The sequence below is a fragment of the Panthera onca genome, chromosome Y (assembly GCF_046562875.1).
Source record: "Panthera onca isolate mPanOnc1 chromosome Y, mPanOnc1 haplotype 2, whole genome shotgun sequence".
Lineage (NCBI taxonomy): Eukaryota > Metazoa > Chordata > Mammalia > Carnivora > Felidae > Panthera > Panthera onca.
The window spans coordinates 29016900-29027039 of record NC_138358.1 but is presented as its reverse complement, the minus strand read 5'-3'; the positions used below and the strand labels follow the sequence as shown (position 1 = coordinate 29027039).

The following is a 10140-nucleotide window of genomic DNA, read 5'->3' as shown; positions in this document are numbered from 1 at the left end:
ATAGTGCCGTTTTTTGTTGTGAAGCTTTTTAAAAACTTACTTAAAAAATTTTTTTTCTAATGTTTATTTTTGAGAGACACATAGAGCATGAGTGGAGGAGGGGCAGAGAGAGAGGGAGACAAAGAATCCCAAGCAGGCTTCAGGCTGTGAGCTGTCGGCACAGAGCCCGACCTGGGGCTCAAGCCTCTCTCAAAAATAAATAGACATTAAAAAGAAAACATGCCTCCATACAGATTTGAGCAAAGAATTTCCTTATAATTTGTTCAACATTCTCCAGGTCTGTGGGGAACTCTACATCCCATGATTTTGTATCCTCTCTGTGTCTCCTGTTTCGGTTCTGAAATAATGGTTGGATGATGATTATCTTTGCCATTTCTGTGTTTTTAATTCGTGGCCCTTGTCATTGGCTTTCTCTGGGTTTCCAGGTTCTTGCACACGGACACCCCTTGAGTCGAACTCTTAATTTCCCTGATTCCCCATCCTTTCTTATTGAATATTGTAAATATCCCAGGTCTATCATTTCCTCCGGGCTCAACTGTGGACCCGGAATCTTCTTATTTCTATTTTCCAGAGCGTCACCATTTCCCGTTTTTTTCTTTTTTTTTCTTTCTTTTTTTTTTTTTTTTTTTTTTTTTTTTGGTCAACTCAAGGGTTTTTGAAGTGTTTTGCTTTTTAATGTCCCCGTGATATTTCTGTGTTCTCAGCTTTCCTGGACTCGGTGACCAGTCTCCCGTTCTGTTGCCGTGTGTCACCAGGGTGGTGTCTGTATCATTTCTGCTTTTTTTTTTTTTTTTTTTTTTCCAGCGAGCGGAAGCTTTTCTTTCTGAAAAAGCTCCCTGAACGTGGAAATGCGTGTGGATTCTCGGTGTTTCGGGTGCAGAGGACAGGAACCTGCCTTGTCAGCTGCGTCTGTGCAGGTACCCGTGTGTGTGCCCTCTGATCTCCAGCAGGTGGGGTGGGAGCGTCGTCCTGGGAGTGGGGCCACATTATGTGGTCACTCTGCGCCTCCGAAAAAGGGGGTTCAGAAGAGCACGTGCCTCCCAGGGCGCCCCAGTGTGACCGTCACCAGCCTGCAGCCCGGCGTCCAAATCCCACCTGCCATCTGAGAATGGCTTTCATAACCGCAGGTGGTTTGAAAATCTCTGAGAAGTGTACTATTTTATGGCGCGTGAGAATTCTGCCACATTGGAGTTTTAGGCTCCATAAGTAACATTGGGCGGGTGCACACGCCTCCTGTTTTCCTGCCGGTGGCTGCCTCCCCTCCCCCCCCACAGTGGCCAAATCGAGGGGTTTCTGCAGCAGCTTGCAGAGAGGCTCCAGTGACCCCTCCCCCCTTAAGCACACTCACCGGGTTGAGATGGGGTCGCGCTGGGAGGTCATCTCCCGCGAAGGACCCGCGCCGGAAGCAAAGACGCTGCCTGCCTTGCACGCACTGTGCTCATGATACTGGGACTGCAGATGCCTCTGTCTGCTGCCAAGATATTTTTGTCACCCCCAAAGGAAACCATCACGTACGGGTTTCCTGGGGCGGCCGTAACACAGCCCCACAGACGGGGCGGCTTAAACCACAGGAGCGCGTTGTCTCTGGGTGCTGGAGACCACAAGTCCGACATCCAGGCGGGGCAGAGGGTGGTTCCTCCCGGAGGCTCCAGGGGACAGCCTGTTCTGTGTCTGTGTCCCAGCTTCTGGGGGCTGCGGGCGATCCTGGGCGTCCCTTGGCATGTCCCGCCCCTGCCTCTGTGTCTACACGGCCTTCTCCCTGTGTGCCTGTCTGTGTGCGAGTTTCTCCCTTTTTATAGGGACCACCGGGCATATGGGGGTCGTGTCTCAGCTGGGCCCAGGGTGACCTCACGGGAAGACACCTGATTACATAGGCACCAACCCTATTTGCAAAGACGGTCACACTCTGCAGAGTTACAAGTTACGACTCCACGAGATGATTTGGGGGCGGTGCTTTGGGGGGAACCACAATGCACCTCTGCACACTTCCCATCCCTCTGCCCTAAACCCCCAGAAACCACCAATCTCCTTTCTGCCTATGGATTTGCCTGGAGTCTGGCTTCTGTGACTGAACATACAGTTTTATTATTTTATTTTATTTTATTTTATTTTATTTTATTTTATTTTATTTTTATTTTATTTTATTTTTTATTGTTATATTTATTTTATTATTTCCTTAAAGCATCTCTGTGTCTCTGTCTCCGTCTCCCTCCCTCTCTACACACACCTGTGTGCACCCCCAAACGCATCGGTTTTATAAGGATGTTCCGCGGACACAGAAAAGGCGTTCCCGACACATGCACACATTGCTAGATGCCAGGAAAAAAAAAATGCAAAATAGATCGAGGTTCATTTCCCCTTTTCCATGTCTTTGGCCCAAATTCAGTTTTTTTTTTTTGGGGGGGGGGGGGGAGGGAAATACAAACAGCTTTCACAGCCAGGCTTTATAATGATGATGATGATGAGTTTCTTTTCCCGTGCACTCACGCCATTTAGGAGACGGGTTCAGAGCGTTTGGGAAATTGTAACTTTGTGTTGTTCCCGCCCAGACAGGCGGCCTGCAGGGTGGTGTGGCTAAGCGACACAGAAGAGTCACACAGCCTCAGGGGAAACACGCTATCGACTCTGGGAAAATAGGGGAAAAAAATCACAGGAAAATAGGAAAAGAAAAACAAACAAAAAAAAAGTAGGACCCATCAGGAGAGCCGGGTTCTGGGCCCGGAGAACTGCTTTGAAGCCTGAGATCCAGGCACAGGCTGGGTTCTCCCGAGGCCTCTCTCCCCGTGGAAAGAGGTCATTTGCAGCCTGCCGCCCCCTTGCGAAGGCTCTTCGGATGCCCCTCTGCGTTCAGACCCTGCCCGCTCCCCCAGCGGCCCGGTGGGTGTCCCCGTGGCCTGCAATGCCACACCTCCCTCCTCTGGTTTCATTTCCTGAGTCCCCTTCGCTCTGTCATCCTCAGCCAGCACCTGGCAGCTCACGGGTGCCCGGCTCAGAACCCGTGTGCGTGCACGGCATTTGTGGAACGAATGCGCGAGCTCCTGTGATGCACCCCCCCTCCCCCTCCCCCTCCCCGGAAGCAGAAAAAGCCTGGAATCCAACCGTCCTTGTGTAGGGAGCGTCCTCCCAGTGCCCGGGGTGCAGGCCTTTGATGTAGCTGAACCTCCCAGGCCTGGCGATGCCTGTTTCCAGCCCTGACGGAGGGCGGGAGGCTGGCTCCGGGTGTGTCCTCGGCGTGCGAGCCCTTGCTGGTCTCTCGGGCCCCGGGCTGCACACGGGCTCCGGGCTGCGGGGTCTCACGGGCTCCGGGCTGCAGGGTTCGGCGTCTGAGCTCGCGGCCCATTAGCTTCTGGCCGCGGGACTGCCGTTGGGTTCATACTTTCCGCTTGAAACATCGCCTCTGTGCCTTCCAAGCCGGGAGACAGGAAGTCGACACATCGAGGGTGGGGTCCGGGAGGCCGGATCTCACGAGCCGCCGGGCTGCGGCCTCCGAGGGGGCTCCTTCCGACTGGCGACAGCCATGGAGAGGCGCGGGGGACTGTTCTGGGTCGCGGTGCTGGGCTTTGTGCTGTGCGTCCAAGGTGAGACCCGGTTTGCCCCGAGGGAGAGGCGGGTGGGCGCCGGGCTGGAGGTCAGCTTGGTTTCCAAATCTGCTTCCCCAGGAGCTTGCAGGGAGTTAAGTGGCTTTAAGTTGCCGGGCTGGAAGGGAACGCACGGGAGTGAGTTCTTAGGAGAAGGCACACGGGACAGAGGGCCGGTTCGGAGCCCCGGGCTGACGGGGTTCTCTGCCTGGTTCTGTGTCACATTTCAAACACAGCCCTGTTTTGCGGGATGATTCCAGCTGGAAGGGGGGGGGGGGGGGATGCCTGCAGCAAATGCCTGGTTCCTGATGCAAAGCATTTGTTCTGACCGTTTGCCTTGGGGTAAAAAACAGAGTTGGAAAAAACGGCTTGTTGGTGGGGGCATGGCGTTTCCAGGGCTTGGTTCTGTTTGTGGAAAACGCTGTGTTCCAGCTTTTGGATAAACGCCATCCTTTCTTGTTGTGCACGAAAAGTCATGTGAGTTGTTTACGCCCAAGGTCCCGTGTCCCAGATGCCCGGGCGTCTGGGTGGGGCTGGGCTGGGGGCTGTAGGGGCCTGTCTTGAACGCATGAGACGGGGGAGTGAAACAGCCCCCTCGGTCATGTACATAGTGGCATTCCCAGGAGGCAAGTCTGGGTGGGACATAAGTCTGGGAAATGCCGTGGGTTTGCAGCCGTGACTCAGGTGTCCCTGTTCTGGGGCGGCCCGTGTATCCTGCTCAAGCTGCGTTCGGGGACCAGGACTCGGTTGTCTGGGAGCCGACGTGATGTGGAGGGAGACGCCAGGGCGCCCAGCCCGGGACGCTGGGCGAGACCCTTCCGTTATCAGCGGGACCGGGCACAAGTCATTTTGGGAGCTGTAGGTTCAGCACAGAGAAGCCTAGCTGCACACACAGCCCCCCTCGGAGAAGCACGTCCCAGACTTTATTCCTAGCGGACTCTCACGCAGCCCGATGATGGTGCCCATTCTTATCGCCGTGTTGCAGATGGGAGCACTGAGGCACGGAGGGGGAGGGGGGACGAGGCACGGAGGGGGAGCCCCCCAGTGATCAGTGCGTTGGCGCTCGTCCGAAGCAGAAGCAGAAACGAAACTTGCCAAGGTCGGCTCGGCGGTTTGGGTCTGTTGAGCGAAAAGGAAACATACGCCTACGTGCCCGATGTGCTTCTGTTCTCCCTACGGCTGTGGTCTGTCACCTTCCGGTATATAGATCCCTACTTCTCCCGCAAAAAGATACACCGACTCTCACTCGGACCGTGTCACGGGCTGCGTTCGGGTGCACCCTGCATTTTCTCTTTGCTTCTGGAAACCATGGCGTGTGCCAAAGAGGCAGGCCGGCCACGCTGGGCCACACCCCAGAACCCATCCAGAGTCTGTCTGCTTTCTGCGGTCTTTCTCCGTGGCCCCCGACGTACCTTTGATCTAGCCAATCTCTGGGTGTGCGGGCCCAGCCAGAAGTGGGTCATTTATTCAGGCTGGCTGCGGTCACCGCGCCCATCGGTGGGGCCCAACCGGCCCGGCTGTGCAGGGGGGTGGGTCTCAATGCTTGGTGTGCGAGTGACCTGGGAGGGAACTGGATGAAAGGCAGGAGGCCAGTGCCCGCCCCTGGAGGTGCTCATTTGGTGTGTGGGTGGGGCTCGGGCCCTGCTGCCCTGAGTCAGCACCGGGCCATCTGGTTTACCCTTGGGTGGAGCCCCGTGGATCCGTGGCACAAGGGGGCGGCGGCTCTGGGATCCCCATTCAGAGACGCATCATCACCCAGCATGGCCGGCCCAGAGGTGACATCCCCTACGTAGAGAGGCCACAGCTGGCCATTCTCAGCGGGGGGCGACATTGACTGCAGGGGACACACAGAATATTGTCTGTGTCTCTTTCCATCTACAATCTGCCTAGCCGTCCATCCGTCTCTATCTACCTATCTATCTACCTGTCTATCCATCCGTCCATCCATCCATCCATCCATCCATCATATCTATCCATCCATCATCTCTATCTATCTGTCTATTATATGTCTCATCTCTAGCCATCTACCCATCTCTCATCATCATCATCATCAATGTATACATTCAGATTCATTTTAAGGAACTGCCCCACAACATGGTGGGGCTGGCAAGCCCTAAATCCATAGGGAAGGGTAGAAACCCTGCCGTGCTGTCTCCGAATCCCGTCTTCTCTGGGAAACCTCGCCTTCGACTGATCAGAGGCGGCCCACCCACGTTACCAAGGGTGATGCGCTTCTCCCTGCAGGAGATTGTAGATGTTAATCCCATCGACAGAGCACCTTCCCGGTGGCATCGAGACTAGTGTTTGACCAAACATCCGGGCACCGTAGCCCAGGCACGTTGACATAGAAAAATGGCCCATCCGGGATATTTTCATCTTTCCACTTCCACGGTCTGAGATGCCAATTGTGTATATGTTGTTTATTCCTTGTGGGTTGCGAGAAACGGTGATCTGGACAGAATGCTGACACTCGGGTGGGTGGTTGGGAAAGTCTAATGGGCGGTGGGCATCAGCATTGCTGGGGGACGGGGTCAAAGTGCAGAGTCCCCGGCCGGCCGAACCTCCTGTTGTGTGATTGAGCCCCACCCTGGATGCTTTTCTGGTTTCCCAGGTGGTCCTTCTGTCTCAGCAATGTGGGGACCCCCTGCCTCTTATCCAGAGGACATCCCTGGGGCTGCTTTCCATGGTGGTTGAACTTTCGTGTGTTTCAGTGTGTTATGGGCTCACTGTGGGCTCCATAAAATATAGCCCCAACCCCAGGATGGCAGCACGCGACGATATTTGGAGGTGGGGTTTGTACAGAGTGGATTAAGGCGAAATGAGATAGTATGGAGGACCCTGATCCCATAAGACTGTTGTCCTTATAAGAAAAGGGGAACAGGACACAGGTAAGCGAGGAGAGGGGCCTCGGCAACAACCAGCCTCAGCCCTGCCTGGATCTCAGACCCCCGGCCTCAGCCCTGCCTGGATCTCAGACCCCGGTCTCAGCCCTGCGTGGATCTCAGACTCCAGGCCTCAGCCCTGGCTGGATCTCAGACCTCCAGGTTCAGCCCTGCCTGGATCTCAGACCCCGGCCTCAGCCCTACCTGGATCTCAGACATCTGGCCTCTGCCCTGCCTGGATCTCAGACCTCCGGCCTCAGCCCTGCCTGGATCTCAGACCCCTGGGCTCAGCCCTGCCTGGATCTCAGACCCCTGGGCTCAGCCCTACCTGGATCTCAGACATCTGGCCTCGGCCCTGCCTGGACCTCAGACCCCCAGCCTCAGTCCTGCCTGGATCTCAGACCCCTGGGCTCAGCCCTGCCTGGATCTCAGACCCCCAACCTCAGCCCTGCCTGGATCTCAGACCCCCAACCTCAGCCCTGCCTGGATCTCAGACCCCCAACCTCAGCCCTGCCTAGGTCTTAGACTCCCAGCCTCAGCCCTGCCTTGACCTCAGACTCCCGGCCTCAGCCTTACTTGGATCTCAGACTCCCAGCCTCAGCTCTGCCTGGATCCCAGACCCCCAACCTCGGCCCTGCCTGTATCTCAGACTTCTGGCCTCAGCCCTGCCTGGACCTCAGACTCCCAGCCTCAGCTCTGCCTGGATCCCAGACCCCCAACCTCGGCCCTGTCTGTATCTCAGACCCCCCAGCCTCAGCCCTGCCTGGATCTCAACCTCCCAGCTTTGACTCCTCCTGGATCTCAGACTCCCAGCCTCAGCCCTGCCTGGACCTCAGACTCCCGGCCTCAGCTCTGCCTGGATCTCAGAGTCCCAGCCTTGGCCCTGCCTGGATCTCAGACCCCCAGCCTCAGCCCTGACTGGATCTCAGACTCCTGGCTTCGGCCCTGACTGGATCTCAGACTCCCAACCTCAGCTCTGCCTGGATCTCAGACTCCCAGCTTCAGTTCCTGCTGGACCGCACACTCCCAGCCTCGGCCTTGCCTGGATCTCAGATTCTAAGCCTCGGCCCTACCTGGACCTCAGACCCCCAGCCTCGGCCCTGTCTGCATCTCGGACCCAGCCTGCAGCACCAGGAGGGGATACATGTGTGTTGTTCAAGCCACATGGTCTGTGGGATTTTCTTCCTGCATATTACTGGAAACTAATCAAAGCCATTGCTCTGCAAAATGAAGTCCACAGCCCTCCAGCCTCAGTTTCCCCTAGGAGGTGGCGAGAGACGCAGCCTCTCGGGCACAGTCAGACCTGCCTGGCCAGAGTGTGTGAGTCACCGGGTCCTGAGGGACCCGTGTGCACGTGTCCTGCCAGGAAGGCTGGCTTAGGCCACACCGGCCGACAGGGCCTGGTCGGGCACTCTGCATTTCATGGCAGATGTCTTCCTTGTGTGACAAACGCCCAGCCCTTGGTGGAGTGTGACCAGATGCTTCTCCTCCAGGGACTGTGCACGTGGGAGCAAATGACTTTGATCAAAAAGGGAGCTTGGGACGCTAGGAACCGGGACAACTGGTTGACCTTGCCGGGCGCGGTTCAGCTGCAGGGCAGGGAGGAAGGGGTGGGGCTGGAGGAACAGGGGTTCCCCAGGACCACCTGCAGGGCTCCAGGGAGGGTCTGTCCTTCCGTCCCTGCGCGTTCACGCTCAGCTGTGTGCCGCGCGACTGGCAGCCCCGCCTTCCATTCCGTTTGCTGGAATCCAGACCCTGAGGAGCGACCACAGCCTGTGACCGGTTGATTCGCAGCTGCTCCACGGGCAGAATGTGGAGCCCGCCCGGGACGTGTCCCCCTGGGCTCGCCGCCTCCTTCCCCTCCTCGCTGTCCTTGCAAACGCGAACTGCCAGCCTCCGCAGATTGCGAAACAGCCCGGTAGTATGCTTTCTGTCCATATACATTTCTTTTTATGTGTCTTTATTTTGAGAGAGAGAGACACACACAGAGTGCAAGGGGGGAGGGGCAGAGAGAGAGAGGGAGACACAGAATGCAAAGCAGGCTCCAGGCTCTGAGCTGTCGGCACAGAGCCCGACACGGGGCTCGAGCCCACGAACGACGAGACCATGACCTGAACCAAAGTCAGACGCTTAACCGATGAAACCACCCAGGCGCCACCCCCATATATATATATATATATATATATTTTTTTTTTTTTTTTTTTTTTTTTTTTGAAAGAACGACTGTGCAGAGAGTCAAAGGGGGGGACCTTCCAGTGCTGCCTGGAGGGCACCAAGATTTATTCCCTGGGTGTCCTTGCTCCATCAACGTCCCCCATGTGGGGTTCCTGGATGACAAGATCGGACCTTATAGATTGAAGGCTCCCAGAGTGGGTCCCTCGAGGGCAGGTGACCCAGAAGACTTGGTTTCCATTAACCCCGGTCCAGGGGCCATCAGTAAAACCCCTGTGCGAGGAAATGACAGAGGATGTTTATATGGGGGCACAGCTACGGGGACGTTGCATGGGAACAGCCTGGGCGAGGTCACAAGTGGGGGACGGGACACGTGACGGCCGCGCGGACGGTAATTACATTCCAGGGCGTTGTGAATCTGTTGCTAATGCTGTAATGGGTGCCAAAGCCTCAGATGTTAACCGTGGTTGCTTTTTATTTTTTCTTTATTGTTTTGTGCTTTTAAGAGATCGCCTGAGGCTGATTTTCTCCTTTAGAAAGCAGTTGGGGCACGGGAGCTGGGGTGCAGTGTTTGGGGGAGGGGAGCTCGGGTGCAGCGTTGGGGGAGGGGAGCTCGGGTGCAGGGGCTGGGGGAGGGGAGCTCGGGCGCAGACCTCGCTCCTGGTCTGCGTGGACCCTGCGCTGCAAAGCCACACCCTCTTCAGGATCTGAGTTGTTACTATTGTTGCGACCACAACCGTGCCGTGCGTCCTGTTCACTTGAGGGTCTGGATAGAAACTTAGGGATTCCGGGCGTCAAAAGTCCATGAGGACCCAGGTTGGAGTCTCGTAGGGGTAGAGCGGCCGCCTCCCCACGTTTACTTACTGGACACAATTCCTCCAAGAGCTACTCAACACCCCGCCCCCCCGAACATTGTGGGGTTTGTGTGTGTGTGTGTGTGTGTGTGTGTGTTTGCGGGGAGGAGAGTGGGGGTCTTGTGGATAAGGCTAACCGCGAGCCTCCCGCTAGCAGGGACCATGGTGAACGCGCGCGTCCCCAGGACGTCAGCTGGATCACCAACGTCCCCATCCCAGAATACAGGAGGCTACTTCGTCCCCCGGGGTCGCGGATCCAAAAACATGTGGGTTTGATTAAAAGTCCCCGAGGCAGATCAGAAACAGATCTTGGGACACGAGCCCGATCTCATGCTCTGAGTGGAGAATCATGCTGATGGAAACAACTGCCTCGGGAGCACCCTGCCCCCCCCCCCAACCCCTCTCAGGTGTCCCCAGAGAGCAGCCTCAGGATCACCCATCCTCATACGAGTGAGCGACCTTGCAGGCTGCCCCGTTCGCAGGACTGGATGGTCCCCATACGGGCGCCTGATGGTAGCCAGGGTCACCAGCTTACGCAAGAGGTCCCGGGGAGACCCCCTCCCACTCCCGGCTGCGTGAGTCACGCTCACACATGTGGAGCCCGGGGAAGTTTCCAAAGCTGGGAAGGGCGCACCCAGGCCCTGGGGTCAGGCA

General features: G+C 56.6%; 1 protein-coding gene across 3 annotated transcripts in view; it reads left to right on the top strand.

Moving 5' to 3' along the window:
- Positions 1-3111: 3111 nt before the first annotated feature.
- The window catches only part of LOC145714909 (glycoprotein Xg-like), a 31623-nt gene continuing 24594 nt past the window's right edge, over positions 3112-10140 (top strand). The window contains exon 1 of one of the 3 annotated variants that reach the window (XM_081794438.1): positions 3112-3578. In XM_081794438.1, coding sequence (XP_081650564.1) covers positions 3518-3578 — 61 coding nt within the window. In that variant the 5' untranslated portion in view covers positions 3112-3517. The remainder of the gene's footprint in view (positions 3579-10140) is intronic. The other 2 variants (XM_081794437.1, XM_081794436.1) reach the window with 2 other exon arrangements.